The sequence below is a fragment of the Oreochromis aureus genome, linkage group 9 (genome assembly GCF_013358895.1).
Source record: "Oreochromis aureus strain Israel breed Guangdong linkage group 9, ZZ_aureus, whole genome shotgun sequence".
Lineage (NCBI taxonomy): Eukaryota > Metazoa > Chordata > Actinopteri > Cichliformes > Cichlidae > Oreochromis > Oreochromis aureus.
The window spans coordinates 22424597-22443858 of record NC_052950.1 but is presented as its reverse complement, the minus strand read 5'-3'; the positions used below and the strand labels follow the sequence as shown (position 1 = coordinate 22443858).

At 41.1% G+C, this 19262-nt stretch overlaps 1 protein-coding gene across 5 annotated transcripts in view; it reads right to left on the bottom strand.

Annotated features, from left to right (window-relative positions):
• Positions 1 to 19262, bottom strand: part of smarcd3b (SWI/SNF related, matrix associated, actin dependent regulator of chromatin, subfamily d, member 3b) — a 59659-nt gene that overhangs the window by 2111 nt on the left and 38286 nt on the right. For 3 of the 5 annotated variants that reach the window (XM_031759751.2, XM_031759749.2, XM_031759753.2), the window contains 9 exons: positions 17496 to 17538; positions 15230 to 15352; positions 14979 to 15104; positions 14201 to 14296; positions 5971 to 6072; positions 5518 to 5679; positions 3962 to 4059; positions 3318 to 3453; positions 157 to 279 (listed from right to left, as the gene is read on the bottom strand). In XM_031759751.2, coding sequence (XP_031615611.2) covers positions 157 to 279; positions 3318 to 3453; positions 3962 to 4059; positions 5518 to 5679; positions 5971 to 6072; positions 14201 to 14296; positions 14979 to 15104; positions 15230 to 15352; positions 17496 to 17538 — 1009 coding nt within the window. The remainder of the gene's footprint in view (positions 1 to 156; positions 280 to 3317; positions 3454 to 3961; positions 4060 to 5517; positions 5680 to 5970; positions 6073 to 14200; positions 14297 to 14978; positions 15105 to 15229; positions 15353 to 17495; positions 17539 to 19262) is intronic. The other 2 variants (XM_031759750.2, XM_031759754.2) reach the window with 1 other exon arrangement.

Below are 19262 nucleotides of genomic sequence, written 5' to 3'. Positions count from 1 at the left end.
CATCACTATTAAATGACCCCCCCCACTCACTTTAGTTTCTTTAATTTACATTAATGAATTCTCCTTCTGCTTTTTATTTTCCACTTTCATTCAGCATCCACAGGACGTCTGTCGGCTAACATGCAGGCCTGATAGATATAAAAAGAAGTGTGCAACCTTAAAGTCTCGGCTCTGGGATTTGAGCCAGTCCTGGATGTAGCCCTTGGGATCTCTGGAGAAACTCAGCATGAAGTCCCTCTGGATCTTCAGCTGGTTGATGGACTCGATGGTCTCATGGATCTGAACGGAAACACACACATCACACGTCACAGCGCTGTTACTGTTTATTCATTTGACGCTGCAATTATCCTGTGAAAATGATACAATATCTAGCAGCAAAAGCAAAATATCTCAGGAAAACTGACTTTATCTAACAGTGGGAGGAGGACGGAGACTTCTGATCCGAAGCTGCCGACCTCAGCAGCACAGAGGCTAACAGCAGACTTAAACTTCTGTGTCAAATCTACGCCGTAGGCTGGAAATGTTATAGAACCTGTACTCTACTGCGATTGGCTTGTTCAGTCTATTCCTCCTGTGTGTTTCTGGCTACTTTTCTTGTTGCAATTTTTGAATTTTTCAGTGATTTATCATCTCCTCGACGTAAGAACTCACAGATGACAGCAAAGTCCTGGGAATAAATGTGAAGGAACATACAATGTGGGGGAAAGTTGAGAACAAATGAGTTTGTTTGAGAAAAAAAAATCTGACCATGACAAAGAGTGGGAGGGAAAAAAGTCCCAGCATTTGTTTCTGTCGTGGCAGGCTCTGCATATAAAGATCCAGAAGTCTACACCACCTGGAAAGGTGAATAGGGTAAATTTTCACTGACCTGCCTCAACTGACTCCTGACATGCTGACAGGTATTCTCTTGTATTACAAGTTTTCTTGAATTTTATTGATCAAATCTAAAACCGAGGAAATCACCTGATAAAGACGAAGGATTTTACACACTATCTTATCTTTTTAAAGTTCACTATTTAACCAAATTTCTGGTGAGTTTAAAGGTACTTTGGTGTATGAAGGTGCTACTAAGGAGGGGATTTTTGGCTCGTGATGTAAGAAAAAATACAGACTGTATATAAAGGATGGAGGTAGTGTACGTTCGTTAAGTCTCAAGTTCCTAGCTCGAGTGTTCCTAGCGTTAACCATCTTTGCGAACACTGTACGCTCTGGACTCACAGGATCCCAAGTTAGTCGTCGTTTCACTCTGACGGGACCGTAGTTTTTCAAAATAAAACCACACCGAGTTCAATCCGGTCTGCAACGTGCGATTGAGCCAATGAACTCGTGTGGAAGGTGTTTACTGAGACCACAGATCAAGTAGGAAATAACACTGACTTCTCTGCAATTTGACTATTTTGTGCAGCCAGAGGAGTCGCCCCCTGCTGCTCATTAGGAAGAATGAAGATTTAAGCACCTTCACTTTTCACACCCAGAAGCTTCATCCGTCTTTTCGGACTTTTTGGGGAAACGTGAGTAGTTTTTGATGTGTGTCAGTGGGGATGGTTTTTCTATTCGTTTCCCCAAATTTATTGTTGCCTATGTTTGGAGTTATGGTTAGCTTTCGAGCCATCACAGACAAACGTGGAGGTAATTTTGCGCTTTAAAGGTCAAAATGTTAAGTAAGTAACCATAACTCTGTATTTATCTGCTGCTTTATGATAGGTATTCACTTTCCGAGTTTTAAACCTGCAGATCTGCAGAAAACAAGACAGTTCACATACAAAGCAGGTTTTAAATGTTGATAAAAGTGTTGAATTTTAATATCAAGGTCGTAAATATTTATATTTTCTTCCTGCTACAGAAGCATGTGACACCAGGGAGTTAACTCATTATTCATGATTATCCACCCTTCAGTGCTTCTACAGGTCACTTTAATTGATTATTTTACATAAAAACATACCGACTTGTCCTGACTCGGGACTGTATTTGATAATTCTCTCACTGGTATGTCTTCTGAGATTCTATTTGGTATCAGAAAAATGGCGAATTTAATTAGGTGAACACTGAAATTGATCCATCTATCCACCCATCCATCCATTTCATTAACAGCTTGTCTGTTTCAGGGTCGCTGAGAAGTGGGAGCATATCGTAACAGCTGTCACCGAGCAGGAAGTTAGATAAACCGTGGACAGGTGACCAATCCACACGGCCGGTTTAGAAATATCAGTTAACCTAAAGCATGCGTTTGGACTGTGGGAGGAAGCTTGAACACAAGAAATCAACTGTGTTAATGGAAATGACGTTTGCAAGACTTGCATCATGCAGTATCAAGAGTCTTCTCAGAAGTTCAGAAATAAGTCCTCTGCTATTATTAAGACACAACAACCATGCAAAAGACTTGACTCACCTATAATTTCTTGGTACTTTACTTCTAAGGAGCCAGACTTTCTTGTAATTTTTAAAGTAATCTCGAGGAAAAGCTCTCCAGCTTTCAGGTCTTTCAAAGGTTTTTCTTCGGGAATTTACTGCCTTTTCACCCAGTTTCAGTCCAGTTCTTGTACCTGAGCTTTTTCATAGGAATTTCTTTCCCTCATTCAGCCACTTAACACCGACTTATGAACCATTCAAGCACAAAAAGGCACCAAAATTTACTAATGTTGTGTCTACACATAACAGACAACTGAGCAAAAAGTCCATTGTAAATTATTAAATGCTTGTCATAAAAGGACATATTTTGTTTCCATTTTTTAGCTGCATCTATGAAAATGCCAGAGATACCACAGTTTGAAAGACATAAAATAGGATTAGCTGAAAATCTAAGAAACTGGACAAGTGGAGGACAAAAGAAGAAGCTGTAGGAATTAAAAAAGTGTTTGCACGTTTCAGTAAATCACTGCACCAATTTCCATTTTTCCATCAAAATAAATGAAACGAGGGGTGACTTACGGCTTTTGCACAGTACTATATAAAACGGCTTTAAGCTGGACAAAATATTGTAAAAGACAAAGAAAACTGGGTCTCGAGCAGCAGTACATGTTCTCTGTCACGTGTATTTCTGGTTATTTGTCCCACCCTTCCTTCCTGCTCAGCTCCAACAACAATGTCGACTATAAAGTTAAAATCTGTCAGCGAAACATAAATAACAGCCTTCGCGTTTATCACAGCTGGGTGAGAAGTCCACAGCAAACAAACTACTGCAACAATAAAACCGTTCTCTTTGTGAATAACGTAGCTGAAAAATGAATTATTCCCAAACTTCACCCACACAGTGTGTAACATGAAAGAAGACGTGTGCTATACAGAGAAAGAGTATTCTGCGATGATGGTGATCTCACCTTGTTGTCGAGTGAGGCAATTTCCTGCTGGTTGGCGGTGGAGAGGAGGAAGCTGCTCATCTGGCTCTTCAGGGGGTCGTCCACCTCCACGTCAATGTCGTAGCAGGCCGTCTTCTTCTGGTCGTTGGGATCCACGCTGAAAGAAAATGTGAAGCGAAACGCATCTTTAAAAAGAGGAAGCTTTCAATAAATCCACCTGGGAGTCCTCAAGTCGTTCAACACATTTCCCAAATTAAAAGTTTATTTTCTTATTTGTTTCCTTTTGTGTAGAAAACAATAACCTCCCCTAAAAGGATTGCATCACACATCCCATTACTCTGGTGTGAACTCATCCAGTAATGGTTAAACATTGTTTGGCCTTAAAATATTCTTTTTTTTTAAAAATGGTAAATGATGCCGTACTTAATTTATTTATAATGAAAAATCCAGAAGAAAGTTTCAAGGTAGACACATTTTCATACTATAAAGCTATTTGAATTTAATATCTCTTTAAATAGCACCTTTTCTGTACTAATGCAAGGATAAATATGCAAAGCCTGGTGTAAAAATGCTTCTCAGTTAGTACTTGGTTGTGTTATTTATCTTCTGTGATGCATATTTCATACCGGAGACTCCTCTGTGTGCATTAAAGGGGGAAAATCTACCTGATAACATGGTTGATGACGATGGGGTCAGGGGGCAGGAGGAGGTTGGTGAGGCGCTGAGGGATCTCAGAGAACTTCAGCCGAGGGCAGTCGAAAATCTAAAAATAAAAATAACTTTCCTTTTAAAGTGAACCGGTTATGCTTCTTCCTTATTTTCTGACATACACGAGACAGACCAAAGCGTTGGGCCACCTACACATTACACCTACAGGAACTTTTATGACATCTCGCTCTAAATTGGTGCCACATTTGCAGCTATATCTGTCAGTACATATGTCCACTCTTTTAGGAAGCCGGTGGAAATTTCATCCAGAAGAGCATTTGTGAGGTCAGACAGTGGTGTTGGACCAGAGAGCCTGGTTTCCTGACTCCATTCTAATTCATCCCAAAGGTGGGCTCTGTGCAGGCCAGTCAAGTATTTCTACACCAAACTCATCCAACCACACCTTCATGCACTTTGTGCACCGTCTCAGTGATGCTGGAACAGACAGGGACCTTTCTCAAACTGTTCCCACAAAGCTGGAAGCACAGAGTTGTCCAAAATATGCAGGTGAGGTGAAACAATAAGATTTCCCTTCACTGGAACTTAATTGATTGATTAGTCGGCCATCTGGTTTCCAGCTGTGTCCATAATGGAGTATAATCTAGGCCTAGGAGGTGTGGAACCTTGTTTTGAACATTTTATGCCAACCAGAAGGGAAAATTTGGTGTTACTATTACAAACCTATAAGAAAATAACATGAAATTGAGGAAGTAACTTGAAATGTTGAGTTACTAAGTTGAAACCAGGCTGCCAGAAAAAAAAGGTAGAACATGTTATGAAGAGGGCAGGAAAACCTATGCCATGAACCTCTCAGCACACAGTTTTTGTGCTGATGTTAATGCTGTGGTTCCTAAATGTTTCCATGATGTCATAGCTCGTGATACTCCACCGACAGACATAGAGCTGTCATGGAATAGACTAAATATGAGCCGTATTAAAAGAACCAACAAATCCAAAGTCTAGAGTTAGTCCAGAACAACTGGAAAAAAAAGCCCAAACCATAAAACAAAGCGCAGGAATGCATGGTTGGAAAACACATGAGCCCACAAAAGGGAAAAAAGGAAAACCAGAAGTAAAACAGGAACAGGAAGTAAAAGCAACATAAGACCCATGAGGAAAACTAGCCTTCAAAGTAAACCAGAATAACCCTACCTATGACAAAGACATGAAAGCTAACACTAAACATAATGTCAGAGAAAGGGGAACACATGGAAAAGCTATTTTCGTCGTATCTAAGAATAAAAATATGGAGCGCTCATTTGTTCCTCTGCCAAAGCGAGAGCTGAGGTGGAGGTATGTGATCACTGCTGTTTGTCTACCCAGAAGCTACCGAGCCAGGTTTCATGAAACTAGGAGAGCGCAGGCAGAGGAGGAAGCAGTTAAATTATGGTGCTGATCCAAATCCCTTTCCTTAAAACTGTAAGATAAGACTCTGGCTTTGGTGGAGTTTATATACATACTGCTCATGTTGCCCTGGTGAAATCATATTTTCAGCAACACCGGGAGTCCACACCTGTTGGAAATACTTGTCACAGTTGATGTACTCCTTGTCATGCGAGTCCTGCAGCTTGTTGGTCTTCACGTACTGCCAGAGGGCCTGGATGATGCAGGAGCGAGTCTGAGTGTGAATACCGAGCAGGCGAGCCAGGCGAGGGTCCAGCTTAAACTGGGGAGGCTGCGGAGACAACATAATCACATTACAGCACTTTCTACAGCCGCCCACATCAGAGGCTTTACATCAGCTCCATCACATCATTCACCCTTATCGTATTTCCCCGGCTTGGAAACAGATGTCAGGTTTAAATGGCGTCTTAAATGGACTGTAATGTTTGTGCAGGCCGGTGTTTATCGGCTACGTGAGGCCTGCAGGTTGTCACTACAACAGCTGATTTCAAGGCACGGATTAGTCACGGCGTAGTAACGGACTATTTATGGGCATCGAAGCGAGACGGCGTGGCGCCCTCACCTGGTATTCCAGCATCAGCAGCAGAGTGCAGCGCACGCTCACGTCTCCTGGCCGCTTCACCTGGAAGCCGTCCGTCTCCTGGGTGGTGGGCGTGCGGTGCCACTGAAAGAGCAAACAGAAGGCCACAGTTTGACCAAACCAAACTCAGCTGGTTTATTAATCATTTTGTTTTTTTTCTACTTCATTTGATGCTCGTTTCACACTTTTTTCAGCTATTAAAACACATATTTCCCTACACAAGGTCATAACTACCAGACGACTGAAGTATTCCTCCGACTTCTACTATAGAGCCAGCATGAAGTTGAAATAACAACAGCAGATTTTTGTAGGCATAAGACATAAAAATAATGTAGTTTATACTTTTAAAAAAAAGAATTAAGTGGGCTAACATGTGCAATGCCAAGGAATGGTCCAGATTTCATAAAAATTGTTAAAGGGTGGCTGTGAGAAGCAGTGGAAAGAATCTCTCGTTGGCTTTGGTTTAAGAGAGGACATGAGCTGTGCTGCATTTACTAGAGGAGCTGAGGACCGAACCACCAACCCTCAGATTAGCAGACATACTCTACCTGAGCCACAGCTCTTATTAGCCACATCCTCAATCATGATTTTGTGGGGTAGTAACAGCTGAAAACTGAAGAGCCATAAACTGCAGTTCCTCTAGTGACCACTTGAGGGTGTCTCCAAAAGTTTCTTGTGCCTCAGAACAAGAAATGAACATGTTTACGTTTTGGCCTCTATAGACAGTTTCCCCCTCACAACAAGGTGAAGGTGAATTTTTATTTTTTGCAACTCATTGACGCTGATAGCGGAGTGGAGGGTTTTCTTTGGCCAGGCCACAGATTTCTCTCTTGTGGGTCCAAAAGGGCAAAGCTGCTATGGGTCCCACATGGGCTAGCATACATGGATCCCATGTGAGTTTTCTATGGTTAGTGCACAGTGAGTTTGCCTATAGAAAACTCATTTCGGGGCCCCCAGGGGCAAAACTGCTATTGGCCCTGTGTGGGTACATGCAATTGGGGCCCAAATGCAAATATGCAGAAAAAAAAGGATGTTTTCAGTGTTTAGGCCAACTAGCAGTATTTTTTTTTAAACCAGAAGCACTAACTTAGTATGAGGTTAAATATCTGCAAACTAACCATGCACAAGCTGCTGAGAGAGACAGAAAGGGTGTGCGGCTGAATGCAACCTCTGGAGACATAGTAGCATCTATCGCTAGCAGAAAAATTCAATAAGCACCTGGTCACATGCAACTATCCCAATATTATTCTGTCTTTAAGTCGTTTTTGCATTTCAGAAGCTCTTCAGCATCTAACCTCTGATGTTATTTACATCTCTGTTTTACTTTAACCACTCAGAAAGGGAAAAGAAAAACACTTTAAAACTCAGTCTTGCAGTACCCTGGCAAGCAATCCAAAGTGATGTTTTCCTGCAACCAATGGCTGATTCAGAACACATTACGTGCTTATTGTACCTCAAGGTAGAAACAAAATTCTTTTGATGGAAAGTCATTCAAAGAGAAGCACCTGGGCGCCTGGGTAAAACACCCTCTTAAAAAGAGGAACCTTGAGAAGTCATAATTTTCACTTTGAAAGTCCTGAAGTGTTTTTTTTTTTAAGTCGGCACATTATGTGAGGACACAAAGTGAAGGGCAGCTAATGGTTGTTTTTAATAAGTAAGCAGTTGTTTTCTCCGGCTCTCGCATGTTTAAACAACCTTGTATGTTGGAAATTTTAAAAACCCATCTCCTTTCTGCTGTTACAGAAAAGAAGAAGAAAGAGGGCAATCCACTCTGCCACTCTGTTTTAGTTTGAATGTACCCAATGGGAATATGAAAAGCAGCAGGTCAGCTGGGGTTATTGTACCTCGAGATTTAACCAGACGTGACAAGATGAAAATTTTCACTCAACATCTCTGGACCGCACGACCGAGAGGTCGTCACTGACCCCGACTGCACGGCTGAACGGGGAAGGTTCAATGATTTCTGCTACGCATACAAAAGTCTCACACAAATCAGTGGAGCTTCCAAGACTAATGGATGAGACGTCAAAAGACAGCAAAGACCTTCCTTTGTTCTGCTGTGAATGCTGTCCAAACTGGGTGAGGAGATTAAACGGCATCAGAGTTCACTTCAGAAAATTGCCTCAGCTTTGAATTAGCTGTCTTGCCAAGAGATAGACTGATGCTTTTCTCACATTAGGCCTCTTCTAAAGGTAAAAACAAGCAGTTCTAATGATACGTGGTGCAGCACATGAAAAGTCGGTCAAAGATGCCAACCACAAAAAAACCCCAAGCCCATTTCTAATTTAGATTTCTAATTTTTGCAGTGTTTGCTATCTTAACTTCACTGTCTATACATATATCGTCTGATGCAATCGCTCACTTTTTTACCACAAACCCTTGTCCAGCAAGCCTCTTGGCTATGAAGAGAAAACCCCCACTCAGTGTAGCCACACATGCCTGGGGGTGTGACCTGGCCTGTCAGCCAATCAAATGTGCTGCTTTAATGATGCTGGCAACTTCTCCACCTTTAGCCCGAGGCAACAGCACTGTGTGGATCATTATTAATCAATGGTTTCTTGTAGTCCTTGTGGAGTTTCATCAGAAGTTTAATCTACACCCTGACTGATATTTCAGCAGGCCGATATTAGGCAGTTGCCGATATATCAGTATCAGCATTTATAACATAAATTCCCAAAAGACGAGAGAAACATCCTTCAACCGCGTTTTGAGTGTTGATGTTGCATAGTTTGCCCACCAGAGGGCACTATGGTGGGCAAACTAGGCTCTAGTTTCATCATTTACAAATGTGCTACAAGGGAGTATTTATCTATTTGCATTGTTACTAAACCACAATAATTTAAAGAACTGGCACATTTGGACATCTTCAACTTAAAAATAAAAAAAAATTAATAAAGAAAAACTCATTTTCTTTGCATGTTACTGGAGAAGTTTTGTAATTTTAGGAAATAAAAGTCTGACTTTCCAATGCCGTCCTTTGAATGCATTTCATTGCATTTTAAGGGACAAAAAACCCTGAATTTCCCACATTAGGAAATTAAAATTAAGTCTTATGTCCTGCACACATGAAAAAAAGTGATTTATTGTTACAGCGGTCGTGAAAACAAGATCCAAAGAAGTTTGTGTTCATAATCCAAGCTTACGCTTATTTGTCAGACAGCACGCTGAACAAATCTGTTTTCTTATCGACACACTGCGCTGCAGCTAAGAAACTCTGAGCTGTGGTTTTCAGGGGTTGTGCACTGGACTATTTCTTGACTTCCTGGTTGCCTCATAGGTACAAACTGACCATCTTGTTCTGTGTGGTTTCATTACAGCTACTGAACGTAAATGAGCTGGGTTCACTAACAGCTTAACTATATTACAGAAAGTCAAAAAATCATTAGGTTTTTATTAGAGGTGCTCTTTAACCTATAAAATAAAAAAACCCTCCAAGCTACAAATCACTGTGTAGCGAATTCACTGTGAGTGTGAATTAGAATATTATTTTGACACACAAGGAATCATGGCTATAAGATAAGCCTGCTATCCTTTAATTTGATTTCATTCGTATTGATCAGACACCTATCCCACGTGATAATATGACCCTTTAAAGTTTGCCCAGAAAGCAAATTTTGAAGTTTTCTCCAGTCAATTCCCAGAAAACAGATCAAACATCAAGGGTACCAATGCTTGATTCTGATCCTCCATCATAGACATTAAATCAGTGCAGTTTTTGCATTGAAACTATGATATATCCCACCGTACTGGTGCACAAAGTTGGTTGCAGAAGGGAAATTGTGTGAACTGTGCAAATTGTGTGAACAAAAGCAAGATTTTGTTGTTTTTGGATAGTGACACTGTGAGTGGGTTTTTAACAGCATAAATGTCTTTTTCAGCCCTGATTTTGTGTTTGTTTTGTATTGTCTGCACTCAAGAAGTTATGAGGGCTCAAATGTGCTGAAAGCAATGAAGCTAATTAAAGAGCACTGACTTTTAAGAACTGCGAGGGCCTTTAACTTGGAAAATTTCACCATAAGAAGGTAAAATTTTGCATTTCATCATTAAATTAATGTTATTGTCAGGTGGGCAACACCGATTGACCAACTGATTGATTGATTTGTAATAAATCAACAGGGTTGAGTTATTACTACAAGTTTTGTAGAGACACATAACGCACTGTGGTCTTTAGTGTTACCCGCCACGGTCAGGTGTTTATTTTGGTAGCTGCCACATTTGACGTAGATTCATCATAGCAGTGCTCAACATTTTTAGTTAGCCTTTTATAACTCAAAGTGTGTGTGAATAACACATTAAATACACCTGTGCTTACCCTGCTATGACATGTTAAACAGCCTCCAGCAGAAAGGAGTCTATTAGGGCAGACTGAGGAGGTTCAGTTAACAGAACGTTTTCACAGCAGATGTCATCGGATATCTTCTTCTGGTTTGGATTTGCTGCCATTTATCCAGATTACATCGCTCAAATTGAATTAATCAATCAGTTTAAAATCTGCAGGATTTATTTAAAGTGTCAGTACATTATATGTCTGTTATTTTTGTCCTTGTGGTTATAAACAGATGCTTGGTGTGCTGTTCGGGGGTAAAAGGCTAAAACGGCTTCTTAAAGCCCCTTTTTGGTAACAAGCTACTTTGTGAGCTGCAGGTCACCTGAACGCAGCGAGTAACAGCGGCGAAACAGTGCATACGTTTTGAAAGACTGCAATTACTTTTTACACACATTCAAAGAGAAGCACATATGCTCGTTTTTGCGTGTTTTAGGTGACACGCTGTCTGCCAAGGGGTGCAAGAAACAACAGCTAAGACAGGAAGCCAATTCGTTCAACATCCAACTGGTCTGCCACAGAGAGCGGCTGCACACATGCACTCCATAAATCAGGCTGCAGGGACAGACAGCTTCAAAGTGCAAGGACTGTGTGTGTGGGGGTTGTGTGTAATGCTGCAGGTAGTGTTAACATCAAGCAAAGCATGCAAAACTTGTAGATCTTTGCATGGCAAATACTTTTAAAATTTAAAAGTTAGGAAAATTACTTGCGTTTCCAGGGAGATAGATGTGAAAAACTGTGAACTGTGTCTGGCCGATGTGGGTGCAAGAACAGTGGCTTTTCTTAAAGGGGCCGTTTTAGTCCAAAATCATATGTGCACATTTTTCTTCTGGCCTTTTGTGCCGTTTGTTTGTCTTTACTGTTTTGGTGCTCAGCATTGGTCTGGAAGCTTGTTTCCTCCACCGAAAAACTTTTTTTTCCCCCATCTATGAGTCAAAATGTTGGGGCGTCTTCTTTATAAGTCAAATTTTCAACTTCTTTCCTCGTAAGTTTGAATTAGTACATTGAAAAATGCACAAAAATGTGTTTTTCAGTTGAGGAAATATGCTTCGATAGCTTTGGAGATACCTCCACACACATTATGTATTCATCTTTCTCTTCATTTTTATCTTCTGTTTTTTTAATCACTGTTTTATGTTTTCATTTTTTGCACTCTCTCACGGTATAAGGCCCTCACACTGAGCTTCTGGGACTTTTACTTTAACTATGTTGTTTAAAAATTATTCTAGACTGCATAATTTTTATTCTTTACCCTGCTCATGTAGAAAAAAAGTGGAATGAATAAAGTACCTATATACCTACAATTTAATTTCCTGCTTTATTTTGAAATTCCTTTTCTTGTTTTATTGCTGCTTCTTCCTTCCTGTGTCCCATCAGCTAATTACTCAGCAAATGTATGCAGATCCTTACAGCTCAAGCTTTAGAGTTTCAGTGATTATGTTGTTCACGCTGACCTCTGTTTTCTCCTTTGCTGAATTTTTTTCGGACCTTCTGTGCGACCGCAACCCTGATCAACACAACCGAGACGTGGACTTTTATCCTGTGTACCTTTAAATCCAGTTTTCAGTCCATTATTTGGTTCAGCCACTACGCTGCAGGAAAGTCTGCCTTGTCTTGAATATAATGGAACTAAAAGCCCGCTACCTTGTGGTTTAAAAGTGCCAGAAAAACGTATTTTAAAAACTCAGACGCAGTAATGTGTCTCTGTTCCCACAAACTCTGCAGCACTTTTGTAGGCAGGCACAGAGACACTTTCTCCAGCATGTGTTTCAGCCCTGATGTCACAAGGACGGAGACATACAGACCTGCTTCACAACCTTTGTTACATTTTTACACATTTATCTCCTTTTTGTAACAAATATTCCATTTGTATAACTTTCTAAATCGTGTAACACATTAATATAACAACTTTTGCGATGAAGTATAAAGTAACACTCTGACGGATGAATCAGGGTCAACTCAGGCTACGTCCACAGTAGCCCAGATAATTTTGAAAACGGCGTTTTCGTCTGAAAATGCTCCGCGTCCACACTATTGTTTTCAGTTGTTTTCACAGAGTTGTGCGTCCACATTGAAACGGGCAAAAACGCTTACGTCCCAGTACTGTGCATGCGTGAAAAGCAAGACGATTCCACCTGCCTCATTTCTGTCTGCCTTTTATTTACTTTCTGGCTCTTTGAAACGTCGCGGCAAAATGTCGAGGAAAAGCACCAAGTTTTTTAAATGGACTAACAATGAGGCGGAGCTTTTGCTGCGAGTAACACAAAAGTACAAAGTTACAAAAGCGAGTGAGAATTAAAGAATTTGAAGAAAAGCTATCTGGAGCATGTACAAACTGATGTTAATATTTAATAGGGCTGTCAAAATTGATGGCAAACAAAACAACTGCTGTGTAATGCCGCCGCTATCTTAGTTTCATTGGTCACATGACTGCATCACATGGATAAAATGTGTCATCGTTTTCAAAAAGGCTCCGGGTTTGCTGTCCACACTGCGATGCGAAAACGGCGTTTTCAAATGTATCCGCTTTGGAGAGCGTTTTCAAAACGCTGCGTTTTCCTTGACCGAAAACGCCGTCTCAGTGTGGACGTAGCCTCAGGGTTCAGTATCCTAGCCAAGGATACTTCGACATGCAGACTTGACCTCTGACCTCGATCTTGAGTTCACTGAAATTCAAACTGTAAATGTGTTCAAACACAGACACTAATACTACCTGTGTTTACAAAAAATACTTAAAAATCATAATAATAATAAAGGCGTAACCATGTTTATTTTATCATTATTATTATATGTTTTACAATTTTACAGGTACAGCGATGTTACTGTGAGCGCTGCCTGGTGATTTCTGGAAACCGGTGTTCTGGGAATCCATCCTACCTGACAAACCATCCTACCCGTTGTTTCTGCGCATGCGCACAACACGAAATTAAGTGGCGAACCGTCCTACCTTTGTGAATATTAGCTAGAAAAATACTCTAATGGGTAAAATTAAGTGCCAAACCATCCTACCTTTGTGAATGTGACCTACAAGCATACTTTAACAGCTAACATTAAGTGGCAAATCGTCCTACTTTTGTTAATCTGAGCTAGAAACATACTTTAATAGCTAAAATTCAGCGGCAAATCATCCTACCTTTGTTAATAAGAGCTAGAAACATACTCTGATGGGTAAAATTAAGTGCCAAACCATGCTACCTTAGTGAATGTTACCTACACGCATACTTTAACAGGTAAAATGGAGTGGCAAACCATCCTGGCTTTATGAATATGAGCTACAAGCATACTCTGATGGGCAAAGTTAAGTGGCAAACCGTCATACCTACTTAAATTTGTGCTGGGATTACTCTGTCACAGCAGAAATGTGCATAAACTACTTACGGTAGGACGTTTTGCCAAAGTAGGATGGTTTGTCAGAACACCGGCACTGACTCTGAGTTTTTCTAATAGACTTTTTAGGTGATTTGAGGACCACAAGGTGAGTACCATCTAGTTTCATTATATTCAAGTGAAGCTCGATATGACTACAAAACTCACACCAAAACCATGCAGGTGGATACAGTTCGATACAAGCCAAAGGAAAACACGTATATGTGATTTCAGGGTGAACTTCTACACGAAAGCGGAAACCACGCACTTTTAGAAAATCAGCTTTCAGGTTTGCAAGGTTGAGTATTTTGCACTTGAAAGGCACTGGGGACCCTTTTGAAGGTGAACATCTGTTACATTTAAAATCCACTGCAGTAGAGCAAAAAATGTGTTTTTACTTTCATGTTTTGTGCAGGTAAAAGTGTAAAATTAAAGCTGCTGTTCATCCATTCATTGATCTGAAAAATCACTGATGATTTCTGAGATCAATGCAAATTCTGCAGGTTTGGGTTTTGAGCTGACCTCGACCAGGTGGTTGTCGGGACCGTACAGGTCTTTATCCAGCTCGATCACCAGGCTCTTGAAAAACGAAGAGAATTTCTTCTTCTGCTTCCCCGGCTGCAGAGCAAACAGATAGCAATCAGAAAGACGTCGGTTAAGACCCATAATCAGTCACACACATGCATGAAACACTCACAAGCAGATTCACAAACGCAAACTACTGCTGCCATGTCTTTGCTTATAGCAACATTACTCATCAAAAACCCACGAGAGGCGGGGTGAGATCAGAAAAAAAAAAAAGAAAAGACACAAGACATTCTCAGAGTCCACTTCCTCCGAGCTCAACCAGAAATATTTGTGGTCTGTGAAACCTAAATGCTTTGTGCCGCTGCTCTGAGAACATCAGAGCTTTTTGCAGTCAAGCTCGCGGCACAAGAAAAATGCAAAATCCTTCTGCTTTTAAGACACTCGCGGTCCCTCAAGACGCTCTTCTCAACATCAGTCGTTCATTTCATATTCTGAGCCAGACGATACTTTTCTGTCCGTAGTCGTTTGAGCGCATCATTACCGGGCCGAAGACGACCGAGAGCAGCTCTGAGATCAAAGAGCGGCACACTTTAATACCAACCGGGATGATTTAGATGTGTTATTATTTTAGAGGACAAGCAGTTATTTGACTCATGCTGAATTCATCTACACCCAGCCGCGACAGCTCAGTATTGAGTTATTTTCCTTTAAAAAGAAAAAAGGACTGTATTAAAACTAAACCCATGCATGACTATGAATAAAACAAACTCACATCATCCAGCAACTTCCCTTCTACTCGCAGTTCCCATGACGCAATGCTGCCATCAGAGTCATCTGCGTCAGGTCTGGCAGGGTTGAAGGTGTTGGAAATGTAAAGCCTCAGTTTACGCTTCTGCTGCTGGGACAAGGGCACAACAATAACACAGTTTAAAGGCAGATCTCTGTCTGTTCCTCTCTGAACTGCAAAACTAGCCTTAAACAGCATTTTCTTGTTTCTCCCGAGTCCAGATTTCTTTTCGATACCTTCATTGGCCTCTTCAGGGCCTCCTGGATGTCCACGCGTTTGCGCATGATGGTCTGGTCCAGCTTGCGCTCAAATGCAAGCAGGTCCATGTAGGCCTGAGACTCAGGGACCAGCTCACGGATCTGCTCAGAGGGAGGACAGGCTTAGGTTAAAATCAGATAATGTTTCACACCCTGGATTAAGAAGTCAGATTTTCTTTGCATATCTAAATAGCACTAAAGAACTTAAGCTGATAAGCTGTCTATTCTGGTGCGGGTGCTGGTAGGGGGTCTACTGTCTACTTTAGCCCCTTACATTCAATATCCTGTAATTTAACCTTTAAGCAGCTTTAAGGTTGGAGAAAAAACCCCATCTTATTCCACTCTAACTTTAAATATGGAGAAAATATGGCTATATGGCTAACTGCTAGCATAAAACAATACTACAAAAATGAAAACTTTAAAGAAAGCCTCCAGAAAATACAGCTAACTGCTAGTGTAAAACAATACTGCAGCTTATCATATAAAGTGATAAAAAAAAAAACACAAATGAAGATAAAAATAGGTGGGAAAGAAATAAAGTTACCAGATTATGAAAAACAGCAATAATGCACTGAAGCTAGTTAGCTAAGAGATCCAGCTCACTTGCAGCTAACGCTAATGCACGGTCATTCTAAGACTTCAAGTATCAGGACATAATCAAAAATCATCTGGTCTTTATCAGTTCTTAAGATTGAATAAATACAACCTTAGATGACCAACACATGACTTGTGATACCATTTAATTATTTATTTAACAAAAACCCAAAATGAAGAAGCAATGTGTGAAAAACTAAGTACATCCCATGATTCAGTATCTGATAGAACCAACGTTAGCAGCGATAACTTGAAGTAACTGTTTTCTATATAACGTTATCAGTCCATCATATCCATCATATCCTTGTGGTTGAATTTTGGGCCACTCCTCTTTACAGTGTTGCTTCATTTTAATGAGGTTTGCGGGCATTTGTTTATGCACAGCTCTCTTAGCATCCCTCCAGGGCATTTCAGTCAGGTTGAGGTCTGGACTTTGACTATTACAGCACCTTGAGTGATGATGTTAAATTTGGCTTTGCATACACAGAGCCCACATCCTAACTGTCTGAACCTCTAAATTATTAAAAAATATTTTACATTTTTAAAAGGTTTGTGCACTATAGGGCTCTTTTATATTAAAATTAACAAGTAGAAATGTTTATTATCTGACTGTACTTGTACATAAAGTTGGTATTTTTTAGAGTACTTAATATGTTTTATAAGCAAAAACCTTTCTTTTGCAAATGAACTGAAGCTGAAGTTCATTATCCCCACTGAATTTGAATTGAGGAGTGGCATGACAATGAAATATTCAAACACAGCACAACTATCCTGAATGCGCTCCACCACTGCTCCACAGTCCCTCATTATCGTGGTGGTCCACACCAGCCTCGTGACACCAGGGGATCAAAATTAGATGCAGGCCGTGCAGCCAAGCAGCCAGGAGTCTCAGGCATTACCATACTGATGAAAGTCCTCGGAGCATCAAGGGCTGCTGCTCACCAAGCTGGGCACACATGCTCCTACGGTTCCTCCCTCCCTCTTCGTTCACGTTTCTTTCTAAAAGGCTGCCTTCATTGTGCTTCTTATTCCTCCTCTATCTCCATCTCGCTTCCTTTCACCGGGCCGAGGTGCCGAGCTGACGGAGGAGTGTGGCAGACATTCCCCGTGCCTGACTCATTATTGTGGAGTGGCGCCCCAGCCGTGCCTGCAGCTATCTCCCCGTCTGGGCTATGTCAGGGGATAAGACCTAACCTCTCAGTCTCCAGATCTGTAAAGCCCTCTGTGTGCTGGCCAGGACGCGGCGGGGCCGAAAACCGAGAGCACGGGATGCAAACCACAGCCGGCACGGACTCTCACCTGTGGCAGCATGGTGTTTCTGCTGCCTCCTTCAGTTTTACTTGTGGTTGCGTCTTTTCAACATCCCGCTGACTACGCCGATTCAAAAAAGAAAATCAATGAGCCGCTGTCCAAGCAGCAAAATGAAACCCTTAAAAAAAAAAAAAAAAAGCCCCAAAACCTTCAGATCTGCTCCCCTCATCCTCCCTCATCTCATTTGGAAATAACAAATAATCACCTGGCCCTCTGCGCCTCCCAAGAACCCCAAACATCAAAAACACCACCGGGATTTTTTTCTGTGCAGCGCACAAAGGATAAAAAACACACACAGAGAAAAACACACAGCAACAAAGGTAAAAATATGCAGCCTCACCCTTTGCGGAAGAATCTTGTCTGCCATTTTCCTTCTCTTAGCACTAGAGAGAGAGGGAGAGAAAGACAGGGAGAAAGAGGGAAAAGAGAGCATGTTACTATGGTGACTGATAGCGTAGCACCCAGGCCATCTGCTAAAATGCTGGGCCATATCCAGCACCCCAGCGTCCCAGCTGTGTGTGTGTGTGTGTGTGTATCATGTGTTTGTGTGTTCCCTGAGATGCAGCGGTACACCTGGAGAGTGAGAGCCTCTAACAGCCAAAAAAGTGTCACATCTCACATCTCTTCCCTGACATGTATTCACTGCACACACACACACACACACACCTTCTGCAGAATCGCTGAGGCCGCCGCCGCTGCTGCAGGACTCGGATGGTGACAGGATGTGTGCTCACGAGTTTTCAGGATTTATGCGTGTGTGTGTGTGTGCAGCTCATTAGATTCATTAATTCCTTGCAGCGTGAACACACTTCATATAGTTTACTTACCAAGAAAGGGCTAAGAGCAACAAGAACATCTGTGCCAAGTTGTCAGAACTTTCTTTCCAGGTGACGCTGATTACAAAAACATCACTACAGCTTCCTACACCCCCCCCCAAGATTTCCTTAAATATTTAATCGTCTCCCCGTGTAAAGTGCTCTGTCGTCGGTGCCTGCAGGAGGACGCTGCCTAAAAACAACAAGATGGCACTACACTGCAAAAAGAGCAATAAAAAGAAAAATAAAGAAATAAACTCGTCTCATGAGGACGGATCATTTCAACTCACTTTTCTCATTAAAGATAATAAATAATCTTGCCTTTAGGGTGTTACATCCTCGGGGCGATTAGATTAATTTGTAATCCCGTTTTAGGATTCGACAGCTAAACTGAGCTGAGTTAAAAGAGTAATTTAAAGCATCTTTATCTATTTTTTTAAAGCTGAAAATTTTGATTTGCTTCCTTGCTAAGAGTTACATTAGAAGACGGAGTGGTAAATATAGACAGCCTGGCTTTGGTTGAGATTAGAAACAAGAAAGGTTCACTAATTAACCACACTGTGATATTATCCCTCATAATCAGCTGTTTTTTGTTTATTTAAAGGCCTTCAAAGTGCACTATTGACCCCTCAATGACCCCTCAAGTTCATAAGTAAAGGAGGTATCCACCTGAAATGTTCAGGACTGAAAAATGCATTTAAACAGTTAAAACCAGCAATTAAATCAATTTTACTAGATACTAGATTTATTAGATAAATTATTAGGTAGCAGGAGCGGCCAACATGGATTCAATTTATTTACACTGATCAGCCACAACATTAAAACCACCAGCCAAAACAGGTTCGGCCCACCGGGTTACAGACAGTTGGTGTCCTGTGGGGTTTGGCACTGGGATCCATCGGGTCCTGTCAGTTACTGGGTGGAGGCTGCTGCCGTTGGGGAGTGCCCACGTCAGGTTTGAGTTTCATGGCGTTAATGTTGTGGTTGTTTAGTTTACACTGTGATGACATTTGAGTTTCAAGGAAACAGTCCAGTAAAGAATCAATTTAACAGATTAAATGATTAACTTAAAATCTAAGCACACATTGATTAACTGCATTTTTCCATAATTACATGAAACTTTAAGAGTTTAAACACTGCAGGATCTCTGAAACTTTGCAGTGTGTTTTGAGTTCTCGCCCAGCTCTCTCTGTAGGTGGAAACTTCTTTAGAAGTTTAGAGTACTTTTTCTATCTAGAAAAGATTTTTTGCAGTGTAGTGAATTTTTCTGTCACAGTGCACTACAACGGTCT